This window comes from Ambystoma mexicanum, chromosome 8 (genome assembly GCF_040938575.1).
Source record: "Ambystoma mexicanum isolate Mex_15411 chromosome 8, UKY_AmexF1_1, whole genome shotgun sequence".
Lineage (NCBI taxonomy): Eukaryota > Metazoa > Chordata > Amphibia > Caudata > Ambystomatidae > Ambystoma > Ambystoma mexicanum.
Window position 1 is genome coordinate 171,968,584 of NC_090929.1, and position 19,144 is coordinate 171,987,727.

The following is a 19,144-nucleotide window of genomic DNA, read 5'->3' on the forward strand; positions in this document are numbered from 1 at the left end:
AGGCCACTGGCAAAGCAAAAAATAACTGAGACACCACCCGATGACACAGCCACATCGGAGTTGTCCACTGTTGTCGAAGCTGAAGCGGATGGCACACAGTCTGCTGCCACCAGCTCATTCGGGGAGGTAGCTGCCTCAGCCACCTTTAGCAATGTAGAACAATCTGACATGGACGGCAACCTCCATGGGGAATGTGCGCATACCCCAAGCGCACGATCCCAGTGCCCAGTGTAGCACTAAACCAGGACCATCAGCATCCCAGTGTCTCAGAAGAAATCGTCAATCACTGATTGGCGCACAGCACGGCCATCTTGTGCGTTGCGACCTAGCAGGGGTGCTGCTTCTCCTCCATCATCTCCTTCATCTTCACTCGGTGCATGCAGGTCAATGTCAGGTGGCAGTGATACGTTACTCCGGATGCACATGTTGTGCAGCATAGCACAGACCATGGTGATCTTTCCCACCTTCTCAGGCCCGTAAAGGAGTGCTCCATTAGACCTGCTGAGGCAGCGGAACTGTGCCTTCAACAGGCCAAAGGTCTGCTCAATCACGACACGGGTACGGGTATGTGCCCTACTGTAGTCCTCTTCGTGCCTGTTCTGTAGGTTCCAAACAGGGGTAAGGAGCCACGGCTTCAAGGGATAGACAGCATCACCTGCATGGGAGCACAATGAGGTATGTGTGAGCCGATTACTGACATGACACCTATACAAATCACTGCCATGCCTGCAGCTATTTGGTGTTTACATGCACATGTCCCTGGATGTATGCACACAGGTTCATGTGTCGCAATGTGTGCTATACTATGGTCTGCAGGTGTGTATTGCGTTGTCCAGATGATGCATGCTGTTGCAGATGTACTGTGGATGCCGAACAATGTATTTGCCCCCATATTGGTGATGTAGAATACTCTGTATGTATTCCCACTAGCAGCATTGGCACAGGTGTCATCACGATTTGTCATCCATCGGTTCACATTCCCATGGTGGCATGCAGCATGACTGTGGTGGTGGGCCAGTGACAATCAGTGTATTCCCTCGGTGGGATTTCTTTGTGGCCCCTCATGGGTGCATGTCCTGTGTTATGCTTTGCTGAAGTCATGTCCGTTACGCATACTCACTGTATGTGCTGGATTGTGTTGCAGAGGGTATGTTCAGATGATGTGCAGTTGACGCGTTGAGGGATGTGGCCTGCTCGTACATCTGGGATATTGGCAATAGTGTGTAGCATTGGTCTTATCTATGGCATTGATGCGTCATGTTCAGATTGGGATGTTTAGGGCCACAGTGTTTTGCTATATGTGCATTGTCAACTCACCATCCAATCCCACCCAGGTGGAGTATGCATCCCCCCAATCCCACCCCAGTGGAGTATGCATCCCCCCATCTCACCCAGGTGCAGTATGCATCCCCCCAACCCCACCCAGGTGGAGTATGCAAACTCCCCCCCAATCTCACCCAGGTGGAGTATGCATCTCCCCCCAATCTCACCCAGGTGGAGTATGCATCCCCCCCCAGTCCCAGTCAGGTGGAGTATGCATTGCCCCCCAATCCCACCCAGGTGGAGTATGCATCTCCCCCAATCCTACCCAGGTGGAGTATGCATCCCCCCCAATCTCACCCAGGTGAAGTATGCATCCCCCCCAATCTCACCCAGGTGGAGTATGCATCCCCCCCACTGCACTGCTATGGGCCTGTCAGGCGACTTACCGAGCAGCCCGGCACATCGCCCAGCATGTCGCTCCATGTAGCGGGGTAGCGAGGAGTTCCGCAGCACCATTGCATCATGAGTGGATCTGGGAAATCGGGCACAACAATGTGTGATCATCTTGCTGGAGTCACATACCATCTGCACATTGATGGAGTGGCATACCTTATGATTATGGTACACCACCTCCATGTCATGAGGGACCATCAATTCAACATGGCTGCAGTTGAGGGCACCAATGCAATTGGGCATGCCTGCCACTGCATGGAAGCCAACTTTAGTGTCAGTAAGCTCCTGGGCAGTCCGTGGTAGGGATATGTGGTTGCTTGTGTGTTTCAGGAGGGCATCCAGAACTTGGGTGAGCATGCGTGTAAAGAAAGGTTATGATATGCCATGCAGCTGCCCCACTGTGTGCTGGTACGTGCCTGTGGCCAGGAAGTGGAGCACAGACACTACCTTCAGTAGAGGGGGGATGGCAGTGCGGATTTCAATCAGGCTGACGATGTCGTCGTGTATCATGTCCACAATGGTGGTGATGGTGTCCCAGTCCAGCGGTAGAGAGGAAGTGCCTTGTTGAAAGAAATCTTGCTAGGAGATTGCATTATTGTTTCCCTTGCTGATTTTGAAGTCAGAATGTCGTGATATTGGCAGAACCTTGAAGTTATTGACTGCACTCTGAACATTCTGATTGGCTTTTGGAGGTCAATAACGATTTCCATGGGCAAATAGGTGTTAATACAGTCCGGTACAGGGTGTGGATCTGCACAGGGGTTAGGTTGTATGGACTGGCTCTGATGCAAGGGATTGGTGGCTGCCTACGTGGTACCACTGCCTGCACTGGTGGAACTTGCTGGGCCTGTCTCACCCTCCTTCTCCTCCTGTGTCTCCTCTCTGGTGCCTGTTGTTGTCGTTGTTGTTGCTGGGGAAGCAATACAGGCATGCCCTCCAGCCCCAAGATTACAACAGCAAGTGGGATCATTTTGGTGTAGGAAGGGGTGTGGTGTGTGGGTGTGCTCCTTTTGTGCTGGGACAGGCTCCATTGCCTCCACCCGTGGTGATTGTGTGCACCTGTGGCAGTTGGGTACACAGCAGGTTGCTATTTACGGGTGATCCGCGATGCCTGTAATACCGGCATCATGCTGACCCTAAATGAAGGCACATAAACAAGGGAGAATCACTGAGCCCCGCCCATCCCATAACTCCACACCCACGGGGTAGGGCTGCCTCTGGCCCAAACCCTGGTAGGCTTCCCACCCGAGGCTGAGAGGTGTCCCCTATCCCCTCTTGGCAAGGTCAGAGCCCCGTGCCTGTCACACCACTTTGAAATGTGGAGAACTGGGTCTTTTTATGATGACCAAACACACAGTAGGTTGGTTCCATATGTTTCAACTACCTTTCTTTTTTTATTTTAGTACATTTCTTTTGCAAAATGCAAAACTAGGATGCACCCCCTGCACAGTTAACCCTAAACCACTCCCCCACCCCTGTTAAAGCGCTATGCCTTTCTCCAATACTTAGTGATTGTCTGCGTGGGATATGCTGCACTGATGAATATATGCAGTGGATATTCAACAGTAACACCACTGATAACAGTGTGATTTATGGTGCTGCCCCAATTACATGTTCACCCCTCATCCCATTCTGGCATCTCTGGTCCACTCTCAGGCAGGTCTCACATCTAATAATAAAGGGATCCCACTTGCTAGGAGATGTTCAGCTGCTGTTTGTAGTCCAGAAGAGCCTGGGTATCCTGACACCAACTACCATCTGGTGCTACTTATGACTCCCCGGTACAGGGCAACTAACATAAAAGTTGGACTAACTCTTGGAAGTGGCTGTCAAGGCACTACACTTCAGTAGAGGCTGGAGGAGAAGCGGATTTAAGTGTTACTGTTCAAATAAACACATATTATAATTAATTTATCACAAACTAACACCATCTTAAGTTGTAAAATGCAGCATTTCTTCTGTTTCAGATTGTGCATTCATGCCTGTCAGCTATGCAGACCAAAAACCGGGACCACTGCAGTTTCCAATGGAAACATAATCTTGAGAAAGGGGTAGAGAGAACAAAAACCGGGACAGTCCCGGCAAAACCGGGATGTCTGGTCACCCTACTCCCCGGGCAAAATGATTCCGTGCAAGCACACCTCTGTGCAGTTGGGATATCAGATCGTGGAAAATTAGGACACAACTAGAATATATTTCAAGTACAATGGGTGTAACTAAGGCTCAACCGACACACACGAGAATGTAGGTTTCAGCACCTTTATTAGCAAACACAACAGGTTGCATGCTCGCGCCCGCCTTGCGGCACCGCTGGGCGCAGCTGGCGTTGAAGAGCACTTGTACGCTGCAGGGCACTCGTCCTTCATCACTGGATGTTTGTGTGCCGTGAACACTACCCGGGGAAGAGTCACAGCGTGTTCTTTAGTGTCACCAAACAAGAACACGAGAATTTGTCAAGTGTCTGCTTCCTATAAAGCTGCACTCACCGCACGCGACATATCTCGGCCTTCGGTTTATCCGGCGAGCGCCTGGAGCTGCCTCTTGAGATGGGTGGGGGGTCTCCGGCGTGATTGAAGCACAGGTATGGCCTGCCCAGAGGCTTCTGATTTCACTTCAGTATATGATTGCATGCTGCTGACCAACATTGGGTGGATGCCAGTGTGTTTCCCTATTCGTTATAGAAAGCAATTTTAATTACTGAGGCGATAGCAGTGCAAATTTAGAGCGAGCGAGTGAGTGGGGCCATTTGTATAGTACACACTGCCAATTCGAATCCCTCTTACTGCACACGGCCAGCTTGGGCACAGTAGGGCAGCTGGCATTACCACTGTGCTGATAAGAGAAGCATGGCAGTCACTGCCCTTAGCAAGGATCCATTGCCATCGGTATGCTGAGGGGAAACTAGAAGTCTTGGCAAGAATGGAGTCGTTTTCGAAAGTCATTGCACTCCGCCTGGAGTCACAGGATCAAATCCCAGAAGTGTCGACTAAAGCACAGTATCCATCCCAGGTCACGCACCATTAGATTGTGTAATATTAACACCTATTTGCCCATGGAAATCGTTATTGACCTCCAAAAGCCAATCAGAATGTTCAGAGTGCAGTCAATAACTTCAAGGTTCTGCCAATATCGCTACATTCTGACTTCAAAATCAGCAAGGGAAACAATAATGCAATCTCCTATCAAGATTTCTTTCAACAAGGCACTTCCTCTCTAAGAGAACATTGAGACAGTGTGGTCACCTAGGCCACCGGGATAGTGTGGTCGCCTGGGCCACCGGGACAGTGTGGTCACCTAGGCCAACGGGACATTGTGGTCACCTGGGCCACTGGGACAGTGTGGTCACCTGGGCCACCGGGACAGTGTGGTCGCCTAGGCCACCGGGACAGTGTGGTCACCTAGGCCACTGGGACAGCGTGGTCGCCTAGGCCTCTGGGACAGCGTGGTCGCCTAGGCCACCGGGACAGTGTGGTCACCTGGGCCACCGGGACAGTGTGGTCGCCTGGGCCACTGGGACAGTGTGGTCGCCTAGGCCACCGGGACAGTGTGGTCACCTAGGCCACCGGGACAGCGTGGTCACCTAGGCCACCAGGCCAGCGTGGTCACCTAGGCCACCAGGACAGTGTGGTCACCTAGGCCAATGGGACAGCGTGGTCGCCTAGGCCACCGGGACAGTGTGGTCACCTAGGCCACTGGGACAGCGTGGTCACCTAGGCCACCGGGGCAGTGTGGTCACCCAGGCTACCATGTAAACCCACTTTCCCTTGGTTCACAGGACACCTTTGAGATGTGCAGGGAAATGAAGAATGCTTGCATTGAGCACCAATGCTTCGGAAGGGTCATTGGTCACATTGTGAACCTTTTCTGTCTCTTCTTTCTGCAGGAAAACCCTTCATCTCTCCAAGCACCTGAAGGACCCGGCGGTGGAAGCCCAGGCTTGCTACAGCCTTGGAAACACGTACACCCTCCTGCAGGACTACGAGCGCGCCATCGAGCACCACCTGAGGCACCTTCTGATAGCGCAGGACCTGGGGGACAGGTAAGGGCAGTGCCACAATGCAACATGCTGGCTGGGTAGTGTACAGCCTGTAGATGCCACCAAAAGGAGGGAGGGCGCCGTGGGTTTATATACACTGTCATGGTGCTAAAATCATTTGAGCATGCTCCGTCACTTAATGTGTCGACTGCTCACATCTGTCTGTGTTGTGTATTGTATTGTATGGTTTATTTATATAGCGCCTATACACATGAAAGTGTTTCAAAGTGCTCAAGGAGGGTGGGAACAAGGGGAAAAACAACAGTCGCTCAGAGTCTTTGAAATTCTGAGACCATAATAGCCTGTACAGGCAGAGTAAGTGCGTAAATACAATTAACAAACTGAGATACAGAAAATAGGCCTAACAGCGATTCTGCAGTTATACAAGTGCAATACAAACTGTAACCTCAAGGGCGCAGGTTCAAGACGCCAGTGATCAGCTCAGAAACGTGATTTTCTTTAATTGACACTGCTGTGATATTGCCAAAGTATGTTGTCCTGTTGAGACCCCCCCCAGCTGGGAAAAAGTATTACTTAAAATGGGACAGCCCATCGTGTTCAAGAGGTTACTGCAGTGCGAATGGTGTTCAGTACATTCTTGTTAGCCGCAGTAGTCTGAGTTTTATTACCCATATGTTATATTCAATATGCATTATATTCCATCATAGTTTGAAAAGTACAATTGTGTAACACCAAGGCATTGCTTTATGATTTTTAAAAAATAACCTATTTTTCGCTACATGTAGCTCTGCAAAATAGTAGCCCAAATTGAATGCACCCGTTGAGGATTCTCGAGTGACTTGACTCGTTTCTGGAGGGGTGCTGGGGTTTTTAATCTAGTACTATGGGATTTGATCGAAAAGCACCTATGAAATTCAATTTAATCAAATTTTATATTTTGGGTAAATTTGTGCAAATATATGCAGGGCAGACCCACATGCAACCATCCTATAACGCCCCCACATTAGTTATTACCCTAAGGCCACCACTCAAATACTTTTTGAGAAAACTTCTTTGAAATAAATGTGATAGAATCGAATTTGATTAATTCTCCCGCGTCAGAACCTCCCTGTGCTGAGTACTCCTACTGCGGGTATGTATCTACATTTGTAGAGCAAGCGTATTGTTCGTTTTGACCACATTTCACAAGCCATCAGAGATAGTCCCGAAAAGAGGCTTTTTGTGAAACTGTGAACATTTCCTTCTTATTATGCTAAAAGTGCTTTGGAGTGCCTCTGATTGCACAGGTTGGCCTTTCGCAAGTATCCAGGCCCAGAGCATAACAATAAGACCCATCATTTATCCAGTAGGGAGCCATAAAAAGTCAAGGCGAACAAATGCTTGGGTGTATACCCTAGGTTAAACTTTCCACTGAAAATCACTCCATCGATGTCGAAATGACGTCCAAAATCCTTGCAAATTGAAAATAATAATAATTGTGTTTTAATAGGCACAGGTTACACCTTTGATCCGTAGACGAATCCATTCTTTGGAGGCTTAGATTACATTGAATTCATTTAGTTTTTCACTATTTGTATACCCCTGCTCATGTCTACATACCCGCCATGCTTTGCTTAAGTGGCTCTGAATTGGAATTGCACTGCATTGATGTCTACTGGGGGCGCTACGGCTTGTGGGACTTGCCTCAAATGACTTATTCTACTTTCAGTATTTTTAGAACAATTGATTTTTGATTTGGTTATTTTAATTAATGTATTATTCAATCTTTTAATAATAGTTTAGTTTCGATGTTTACATTTTATTCATTTCCAATTTCAAGCTTTTTATAGTAGTTTACGTTTATTACGTCGTCTCAACATTTTTTTTATTAAGCTTAATTTATAATGGTTTACATTTAACACAATTTGGTCCTGGAAGAAATAATAGGGAAGTCATTTTGATTTTCTGATTTGATCTTTGATGACTAACAAGTCCTGCAGACTTCGTGGCCAGCCTTGTCCATTTCATGGGGTCTAGAACTGACTTGGGTTAAGTGAATGGGAGGCATAGCCGGCGTCAAGAAGATGAAGAAGGTGGAGAGTAAAACATAAGACCCCGTGTTCAGAGGGTAGTTCAGGTGGGTCACATTGTCTCCAATGTCTTTGCCTTCCTCCAAGGACAATCCTGAACTTAAGGAACGTCTTTAGGAATCCATTACACAAAATCCAGAAATGCTTAATCTCTCTGAACTGTTCTAATTTTTACTTTTTAATAAGAGGAAGTTATAACAAAATGTTGGATTTTAAATGTTATACAATGCCCTAAATTTACTTGTTTAGACACCATAATGTATGCGAGAAATCCCCTTCTAAAGAATGTGTGCACTATGCCGATGGAAGTCGATGTGGGTGAAGATATTGTTTTCCTCTTCTCGCGAACAGTAAATCTGTCTGAAAATGCAACAAATTTGCCACAAAGCAAATAGTAGAGTTTTTTTCTGCTGGGTCTGGTTTAGCAAACTTAGCAAAGTAAATAGGTTCTTTTTTAATTTAGAAATGTATTTCTTTAACAAAAAGGATGCATTTCTTAAAGAATCAACAGATTTTAGTTGCTAATTGATTTCTTGAAAGAATCAATTTGTTTCTAAAGAATCACTCATTTTTGATCAAACTTATTTGTATTTTCCTTTCCGGCCGGATCACACATTTTCCCAGCCCTAGTTGAAAGGTAATGTTGCAGGTAAGGTGAGGCATCTTTCCTCCGGGCAGAGCATCGGGTTAGATTGCGTACGGAGGCCCTCTTTCCATGTCCATGGACTTAGCCAAGTGTCCACGAAGAATATTGTTATAGTTTGTAATGATCTGTCCCAAGAAGCACTTGGGAGCGACAGGTTCATGAAGAAACTCTGTATTCTTTGATACACAGAAGTCCAGAGGTAAGTAGCAGTAGTTGACATAGATGCAAACCACCTTCAAATGACCCTCACGGAACACTCATCCACATCACTCACTCAGCCACCCACTCACCAGCCCCAGGCTTAACATCACACCAGTAATCCACAGCAGTGTCCATGGCCAACATAAAGAACATATTAAATTGCTCACTGAAATGTAATTCTAACAAATCTGCGTGACAATGTGGGCTCTCTCAGTCCAAAGCACAGACCAGAGAACGAGGAAGTCACGTTGGTTAATGATTGGGGGTGCACGATCTGACAGTGGTTCACACGGGTCAAGTCCTAAAAATAAAAGTGGGGGGACTCCTCAACAAACGCATTGGGATGTGACATCCCCAGAAATGAGCATATCAAGGTGAAATATGCGCATTTCATTAAATTGGCTTTGCATAACCACCCAACTTGCACAGGGTGAATGTCTTTTGCCTTTCATGAAATCAACACATACACACATAACCAAGAAAGGATATTTTATTCTGATGATGTTTTTGAAAACTAAAAAAGGTTTGCATGTTTTAAATTCCAAGAACCAATACAAATGTTTTCCCTGGAGCATGCAGAACCAAAATGAGACATTTCACCTCTAGTTGTTTGTTATTTTCCATCCTATAGTGCAGTGGTGAAGTGTCCAGCCGGCAACTCTGATGACGGCAGTTCGATCCCCAAAGTCAGCTTTAATTCATAAATTCAAGGAAGAGTTCAATTTTTCTTGTTTTAGCTGGGGGGGGACTGAGTCCACCCTCTGCAAAAAGTGGGGGGACTGAGTCCACCCGCATGTACCCTCGACTTTAGCCCTGGTGGTTCACCTACTAGACTAGGGCTCTGCAACCTGCTGCTCTCCAGATGTTTTGGACTACAACTCCCATTAACCCTCCCCTTTGACTAGGCTAGCTATGATTGATGGGAGTTGTAGACCTCTGTACTCGATCAGTAGAGGCAGGTGTGATCTACTCCCTGAAGAGGTTTTTATTAGCTTACCATGTTTTGTGGGTTATGCCCCTTTTGATCATTGGAAGACCATGGCTATTGTTTGGTGTGTCTGAGCTACATACGTGCAGGGTGGGAGCTTTCACATGTCCGGCCATATCAGCTCTGAATATTGTAGAATGCAGGTGCCTGAATGTTGAGGAGAGTTCACCTAATTCTACCAGGTTTCCTGCAAACAATCTCTTCATTTGGATAAAAGCACTTCATAATACAAATAAATAAATCTCCCCTCATCAGGGAATTGTCGCTTTCGGTTAAAGGTGGTTGTGGGGGACGCTGCAGCGGCTCAGGCCATCATGGAATGTACCTATACCCAAGGATCTGTGATCCCCAATGCAATCCATCTTGTTTAGAAAACCAGCAGTGGATGTAAGCTACGGAAAGACGCTTACAAGCAGTGCTAGAATTAGGATGGATTTGCACAGATTGGGAATCTGGCAAATCTTTCTCCACAAATCACGAATCTGGGGGAAATGAAAAGCCCCATGCCCTTGCCGGAACTGCTGTAATATTCTGCACCTGCAGCGATAAGCTGTTCCCAGCACCCTGAAGCTTTTTGGGCTCAGAAAATCTATGTTTTTAACTCAAGCACATTCAAATGCAGTTAATATGTGTTGGCCGCATGCAGGCACAACAGTGGGTGAATGACTAGGAGTGGCTATTGTAAGAGGTGAGAACGGTGGGTGATTACAAATGGGAGGGATGCAGAACGATTCATGCATAATTGTGACTAAAATCAGTTGCATTTTCTTTCACTGTTGAGCTTAGGGCCCTTTAGGAACGTGCATGTAATGGATGGGATCGCACAGAATAATAACTCAGAGTTCAAATAACCAAACCAACTCAGGAAGATGGCAAAGTACTGTTTTATTAACAATTATCTAAAACAGGGAGTTTACAATGGATTTACGCTGAGGTTCTCTCAGCGTTCTTTTAACAAAACATAGTATATATGTCAAAAAAAGTCAGGGGTGACTTCATACTACATGGCAAATAATGAAAAACCTACTAACGGTGAGGATTGGCTTAAGGGGAACATCTAAGTATATTATCTATAAGAGGTGGGATTGTCATTAAATGCCCACTGTCAGGTGGACAATATATGCCTACCTCTAAAACATGTAATCTTCAGAAACATTAGATACACGGTTTCTCATTGGGTTTCAAACTATAAGGTCCTTCATTATATGGACTACTACAATTGGTTGACACGCTTATGCCATGTCTGGAACATTCGGTCCACTTAGCGGCATGTAAGCCCAGGCCCAGGTACAAGGAGATAGGGCATGACACTACCTCCCCACCCAATTAGCCCAGCACCTCTCATCCCCCATGCCTTCTGCCATGAAGATTGTCTTTGAACTTGGCCTTGCAAAAGTATCCTTGTCTTCAGAATACATGGAGTGTGAGCATTCACTATCATGTTCTGGGACTCCAAGTCAAACTCTATTTTCATCCTTGGCTCATGTGACTGGAGACCACGATTTGGTCCCTTTTGCAGGTTTTAAATGCCTTAAATGAATGAAATGTGGCACTCTTGGTGTTCTTTCTTTGCACCTCAACAAGGGATGATTCATCCTTTGCATGTTTGCTCCTTTTCAGAATAGATAGCTGACCTTGGCTGCTTCGGTCTTGACTCCAGGCCAGACAACCTTGCTGTGCAGCTCCACGATTCAGCTTATTCTTGCTGCGACACAGTTTTCCCTTTCCTCCTCATGAGTCCTGGCTTACTAAATTCATGGTACTGATATCCAGCTTCTATACAAGGGCAGCTTCGCCTGCATTCTATTCACTACGTATAGCCAGCTTCTATGATGACTTTGTTTACCTCGCTTTTCAGCATCTGTACAATTATTGAATTGTTAATTCTCTGCAGCACTTTGTGCATGTGTAATCTTCTTTTTTGTATTTAAAAGTTCACTTGATTCTTTACTTCATCTTTAGTTTCTGTCGGAGCCACACATCCTCTTCAGCCAGTATCTTGGGACGTCGTATATGTCTCTTGTGATGTCACTAGCTCCTTTCTTTGCTCTTTTTCATATTCCTTCAGGGAATTCCTCCCTCAAGCTGTCATCCCTTCGGGGATACATTCAGTACGGTTATCTGAATGGGTATCTTCTTTCGAACACACGCTTCGGTATTGGCACAACTGCTGGTGTCAAACACGGCACGATCTCAGGTCTCCAACCTATGGGGGGGTCAGGGTTTCTGCAGAGGCATGTAGATGCTCCTCTACTGATCGTTTCTTTCCAGTTTTAGGCTCTATTAATGTTCATGCTGGTAATTGCAGGCTTCCATACGTTTTGGGAACGTAAAGTTAGAATCGCACAATTTTTGCTAAACTGTACATCAGGCTGGTTTATTATGTTATATTAATTTGTACACGTTTTAAGTCATCTCTTTAAAGCGTAGTGGTATTTTAGTCTTGTGTTTTTTTACACTTTTTAGAAGTAGCTTCTCCCTTGACTGCAATGACCCCTCACTCCCTCTCTAGTCCCACCTCCATCACTCCCCCACCAAACGCTACACTAGCCTCAAATTCAGACCCCAGTCTCCCTTTGTGGAATCCCAGATTCTTTTTTTCCCTTTTCCAATACTGGTTAAAAGAGTATGTTAATGGCAGTCAAATACGCATTGACACCGTTGCTGGCCAACCAGTCTGCTCAGACACTGCCTGAATGCACCTCTACAAAATACCTTGGGAAAGGCCATACCCTACCGTGACTGAGCCGCACCCCCAATTAAAGAAGTCCGTCCCATTGTCATGGCACGCACTATTCAACTAAGAGCGTTGGGATCCAATCTCAAAACTACATTTTCATCCCACAGCTCAACTATAGTCAGTGCTGGAAATGGAAAACATGTACTCCGGGAACCCCACCCCACTCCTCCAGTACGGAGGGGTGGGAGAGGCCAAGAGGTGTGGACCTAAGCCAGGTCATACAACACCCTATCTCTTCATGGACCCCTAGCCTGTGATTTGCATAAAAACAAAGAACATTCTGGGGACAAAAGAATTCCCACAATGTTATGTTTGAAATAGGTCTGTGACAGTGATTCAGGAAGAATCCCTTTTGAGTAGTAATGGAAGTTGGGCTTTGCTCTTTTCATTGTTCACGATGCTCACCCTAACAAAAAAAGTCTGTAAATTGCAAGACATATATACCATTGTGTTCAGCTTCTGAATGAGGGTTCAGGCTTTAGCTGTTTGTGCACAGAGTGCACATTTAGTCCAGGTCTTCTGAAGTGCTGGCTGTTTGTGAGTGAGAGCTAGGTTCAGAAAGAACCCAGGGAGTTTCCTGGGCTAACACTGGGCCTCGGGACAGCTCTGGCTTGCCAAGCTTGCTCCTGCCCATCTCCTACCCTGACTATAGTGATGGGGCCTTAGCCTCCTGGAAGGGAAAGTTCAGCTCCTGCAAATCAGCAAGCTTGATATCACTGGTTCAAGCAATGAACTGGGCGCACACCATCATCTAGCGTCAGTCTCTGCTGGACCCTGGTGCAGTGTGTCACGCTCGGGGCGCTTGGCGCGCTTTTTCAGAGCCATCCTTGGTTGGTGTGCCTATGCTGGCTAAGAATAATCAACATTTCCCCACCGAGCAAACACCTCTGCTACTGTAATGAAAACCCTGTCCATTGCCAAAACTGATGTTTCAGGGTAGATGAAAGCAACTTATGTCACACCATTCGTCAAGTGGTGGAGCTCCGATTAGAAGGCAGGTCTACAAGCTTGGCAGTCATCTAGTGAACAGGTAGCCCATCACCTCACTCTTCACCTGATCCCCATGGCTAAGGGTGAAACTATTCCAATACTTTCGGTGGTTGAGGGGTTGTGGAGCTAACACTTCAAAAGGTGGGGCGGGGCTACCTTCAGGGACCTGATATGGCCCCCCCACTCTCTCCAGGGAATGTGTGTGTGAACTATTGCCAAAACAGAAGCAAATGGTGCAATTCAGTGCACATTGGGTCAGTAACATGGCCCAAAAACAGGATAGGATTTGAAGAGAAATGCACCTTTTTAAAGGTGCCTGCCAACTTGGTAATACTGTGGTTGTGATTCAGGTCGTTGCTTGACTTGTGACTTCCAAGTTAATGGTGGATGTCCAGCTGCATTGTACCCTAATTCCGTGTAAAACTGAGCGGCGCTACAGTCGGGGTGTCTTTTATGTGTTAGTGGATAGTCCGAAGGGATTTCCTGGGCAACTAAGTAGAAACTGAAGGCCCTGAATTTGTGCCAATGCATAGTGTCAGCTGACATAGCATCACTTAGCCTAACATCCCATAATATGGCATAGCAAGGCATAATACCTGGAGAAAGAATGCTTTTCATGGCTATAAAAAAAAAAGAAATTGAACAACTGTGATGTTCATGAAACGAAAGCAATTGCTCACAGTAGTTATTGTGAGGGTGCGGGGGGGGGTATAAGGTATGTAACAAAAACCACCATAAAATCATTGTACCTCGCACCCTAATCTACAATACATGCCACACATAACTCCAGCACCAAAACAACACAGGTTACACAATGGAAAGTACACCAGTGAATACATATTTCTACACTACATTTCCCAAAATGCCACGCTAACCCACCGCAGATACAGAACCTCCACACTTTGATGGACACCACAGGCAAACACAGAAACATTTTACTTTAGTAACATGGAATGTGCACCAACAGCTGCTCCAGACAACTCAGAAAATATCTCAAACTTTCAACATTGCAACAAAGCAACCTTGCCCTGCTCTCTTGCATATCCCGGAGCTCTAGCAACCCATAACAATGACTGAAGCTATGCTATACACACGAATAATGGTGCACAGCCAGGAGTATCAATCCTTCTCCTCTGGGGCAGTACTCGGCACTGCCCAAGCAACTTCATTCACTGGCAGCAACAACAGAGAACATTCTGGTTGGTTTCTCTTGTAATCCGTCCACTAAAATATAACCTCTGTGCACCGAGTGGCTGGTGAGACTATGGGCCTCATTATAGTAGCACCAGCGGGTTGCCGGCGACTTGGTAACACTGTTCCGCCACCTGAGGTCCCGGTGCCAGCTGGACAGTCCCGGCAGCCTGGGGTGTCAGGCGGTGGAAACTATAAATTCCCATTCCCGTGGAGTCCCCACGGGAATGGGAACACGGAAGCACCAGCGCCGTTGCTAAAGGTGCTGCTGCTTCCGTGAGAAACATGCCCGCAGGGTAGCACCGGCCCCTGCAGGCATTCTCGTAGTCTGGCCATTCAGAAAGGGTGCTGGTACGTTGCTACCGTGACCCTTATTTCCAGACCGGCAGACTTGTAATGAGGCCCTATATGTAGCTGCAGAAACTTGTGATATGGGACTGAGGGAGAGCCACGGCAACAATAACACAATCCTAGATGAGTGTCGCAAGGGCCACTAACAGGGGCGGCACACTATTGTTACTAAATCATCAACTCTGCCCCAATATGATATGATATGATATGATATGGTATTTGTAACGCGCCTATACACAAGTGTTTCAAGGCGCGACGAGGCAGGGAGGGGGGGAAACAAGGGGAAGACAGACAAACGATCCTACTAGGCCAGGTGTCATTCAGATCGCGCAAGTGCGGAGGTAAGGGGAAAAGGAGGAAGTGCAGGGGGAGGAGGTGGGGGGGAAAGTGCAGTACAAGGTAAGTAGCGTAAAAAATAATAAATAATAAATAATAAATAAAAAGGGCCAGCTGGTGGCAAGTGAAAGGGAGTCTTCTTTTCATAGTGTGAACTTAATCACTTTTAAGGACTCACATGTTTGCAGGTGTCACAGTAAGATTACATTATTTGTCCTGGATTGCCGCATTTGGGTAAGCAGTGGGGCGGGGATTTAAACCATCTACAAGTTAGGCATTTAGCAACGTACCTTCTGAGTTCTACTTTGTATTAACCGTTAGGTTTTGGCTTCCAGGGACTGCAATAATACTGTCTTATAAAGTTAACTTTCAAATTGCGCTAATCACATTGTAAAACAACCCATGCAAATCCTTGTTGGAAACATGTTAAGACAAAAGAATATCAATGTAGCTCTATTTTGCACATCCTGGATGGAAAAGTGCAAATCACAAAATAACATAAGCCCCCTAAAACTCCTATTTAACTGCAATGCACTACTTGTTCTTGTGTAATAAGGTCACCTGGGTATAGATATTGTTTGTCACAAACTTTCAGCATTCGGTTATGCATGATTTTAAGAAAATTTGACTAGCCCCATAAAAGCAAACCTTTTTTCCATGCCAAGCTACTAGATGCATTGGATACAAACTAATCTTTAAATGGGAACTTCATTGTGTTACTCACTGTAATTATCGTCCCGGCAGAGGCCACGGATGTGGTAGGTAACTGAAGCTCTGTGTCCTCTTTCCATTGGAAAAGTCCCATCACAGTGCAAATTGCCTAAACATTCACGCATAAGAAAGATGCTGCTAACAGAGGAAATGTGTTAAAAAAAAAACAATTGTGAGGACGTTGTTAAAGTGCTGGCTGCACAGCCCCGATGCTGTTTTTCATCTGCATTTAGGCCTGCTGATTACACCTATCCTGGTGAGCAGGTCTCTTCAACAGTGGCCCAGAATTTCAGTCGGAGGTGGCTGAGGAGCTAAAGCCCAGCTAGCCCTAGGGGTGCACCTCCGCGCAAAGCCCCACCCCCTCCCCGGGGCAGTGCTACTTTTAGACATGAAGTTCCCTGGTGCAGGGTTCCCGAGTTCTACTTGCTTGGGTTTAAAGAGTGGCCTTGGGCTGGAGCTGCTAGTCCCTGGGGCGTTTACAAGCTCATGGAGTCATGGAAAGTATTTTAAACAATTGTATTTTATTGGATATTTTTATTTAACTTGACACTCCTCAGGCCCCGCAGAACAAATCCTAAAATCCTGTCCAAAAACTCCCCCTTTAATCTTCCAGTGCACCCAGCAACGTTGAAAGCGTAAAACGACGCAATACAATACTCCAAAGCACTGTGGGAACCTGGACTATTTAACTCCCCACTCCCCTTTAAGAATTTATGGGTGACTTTGATGTTTGAAAATCTGGTCCGTCTTTGCAAAATGTCTAGTAATCGTAAAGACTGCCACTAGGTGGCAATCAAGCAATACTTATCGAAAATATTCACACGCTGGCTACTATTTTACAATAGCGCACATTCTGGGTTTGCAGTCTGTTACATTAAATGGCTCATATTTTGTCATTTCTCTTACCGTATGCTTTATTACTTGGGCTATGATGAGTGCGCTGGAGCGAGGGTCTTAAAAAGCCAACCATGTAATACAATGGAAACATATATTTCTGAGTGCAGTCATTGTTAAGGCCATATACAGATTTTCCTTTTTTAATTGAAACATGCACTTTCATCCCTGTTAAATGGATAAAAAAGCGTGCGAGTCAGCAGTGATGCAGTCCACTCTTTCCACAATGGGAAACAATTGCACCAAACAGTAATGACCCTTTTGTGTTTTGCGCCTTTCCTGCAAAACTGAAGAGTGAGGAAGAGTTTTCAATAACTAATAACCACTGGCATTGAGGTGGGCAAACCTCCAAGCCATTGTTTTTCAGAACAAAGTGCCAAAACAGAAGGGAAAAAAACATATGCATATCAGACTTGGTCCCACCCAAACTTGCATTTTACTTGTCTTCTACATGAGATCACAAGCAGCCGCAGCCATGTTTCCGCCTCATTGGGCATCATCAGTGAAGTGTCTCAGCTACCCCGCCGCAGGTACTCCATAACAGAACACTCGTCTTTCCTATCCTTCTCACACGAGTAACCAGCTACCCGTTGACCTGGAGACTCACTATCGGCCCTCCGAAACAATAGCGCTGACCTTTACTGTCACTGCATTCATTCCATATTATGCTCATTCTGTATTACTCGCACTGTAATGTTAGCAAATTACGCTACAAGCCGGGCCCTGTCTCGTTATGTAGCAGCCTCTGCTCCCCTCCTGTCCGACACTCACCTGCATGATAATCTGCTTACTGCGTGATGTCCCCCACACCCCCTGGTCACCTGTATGTTGTGCGTGTCTCTCCCCCACCCCCTTGGTCGCCTGTATGTTGTGCGTGTCTCTCCCCCCCCCCCGTGGTCGCCAGTAGCTGGAGAGCGCGGCTCACCCCACCCCCTTGGTCGCCTGATGAACCCTAGTCACCCGATTCTGCTGCTGCCCTTCAAGTTGGGGCTGCGCAGCGGATCTGGGCCACATATTTTGACTTTCTGCATGGTATGCTGATGCCGCCCTTCAAGATGTGGCTGTGCATCATGTCTGGGCCACATATCCTACTTTCTGCTGATGCTGCCTTTCAAGATGGCGCTGTGCATCATGTCTGTGCCACATATTTTGACTTTCTGCATTGTATGCTGAAGCCGCCTTTCAAGACGTGGCTGTGCATCATGTCTGGGCCACATATCCTACTTTCTGCTGATGCTGCCTTTCAAGATGGGGCTGTGCATCATGTCTGGGCCACATATCCTACTTTCTGCTGATGCTGCCTTTCAAGATGGGGCTGTGCATCATGTCTGTGCCACATATTTAGACTTTCTGCATGGTATGCTGATGCCGCCCTTCAAGATGTGGCTGTGCATCATGTCTGGGCCACATATCCTACTTTCTGCTGATGCTGCCTTTCAAGATGGGGCTGTGCATCATGTCTGTGCCACATATTTTGACTTTCTGCATGGTATGCTGATGCCGCCCTTCAAGATGTGGCTGTGCATCATGTCTGGGCCACATATCCTACTTTCTGCTGATGCTGCCTTTCAAGATGGGGCTGTGCATCATATCTGTGCCACATATTTTGACTTTCTGCATGGTATGCTGATGCCGCCCTTCAAGATGTGGCTGTGCATCATGTCTGGGCCACATATCCTACTTTCTGCTGATGCTGCCACTCTGTGCAGACTGAAATGCCTGGAAATGCAACCCCACACCACTGGATTTATGAAAGTCTACACATGATTGGAATAAAGCATTGGAATGTGTGTGTCATTGATGTGGACCTTAAGCAAATTGTGCTCTCCCCCAAGCACAACAAAGGCAACACCCTAGACTTAGGGCCTGATTCATGGAACGTTTTCCTATGGGATTGCTCCATTGTAAAACACTTCCATGAATCAGGCCCTAAGTCTTCACATCATCCCCCTGCATCACCTGTGCATACCCTTTCCGACTTGAATGGTCTGACCATGCCGCCATCCCATTGTCAGTCACCCACTCGACTATGGCTCACAAAGATCAGGGAAAAATTTGGAAAAATGCAACAGAATCAACATATTTTTTATTGGAAAAATTAGACAAAATCTGAGAGACCATCGAATCATCCTCTCACAGCATTAGCATCCCCTGTACCCCAGAACCCACATTGGCCCTCTGGACCGAATTCTCTCCTCTTTCCCCCGGATCTCCTAAAAATGATTGCCTCCCTCAAACCTACTTCTTACTCTGACAATATCATTCTGGCCTCCATCATTAAACAATTGACGGGCCCAGCACTCAATGCGCTCCT

At 46.5% G+C, this 19,144-nt stretch overlaps 1 protein-coding gene across 5 annotated transcripts in view; it reads left to right on the forward strand.

Annotated features, from left to right (window-relative positions):
- Positions 1-19,144, forward strand: part of GPSM1 (G protein signaling modulator 1) — a 1,136,422-nt gene that overhangs the window by 492,657 nt on the left and 624,621 nt on the right. For all 5 annotated transcript variants that reach the window (XM_069609568.1, XM_069609567.1, XM_069609566.1 and 2 more), the window contains exon 7: positions 5,600-5,755. In XM_069609568.1, the coding sequence (XP_069465669.1) occupies positions 5,600-5,755 (156 nt within the window). The remainder of the gene's footprint in view (positions 1-5,599; positions 5,756-19,144) is intronic.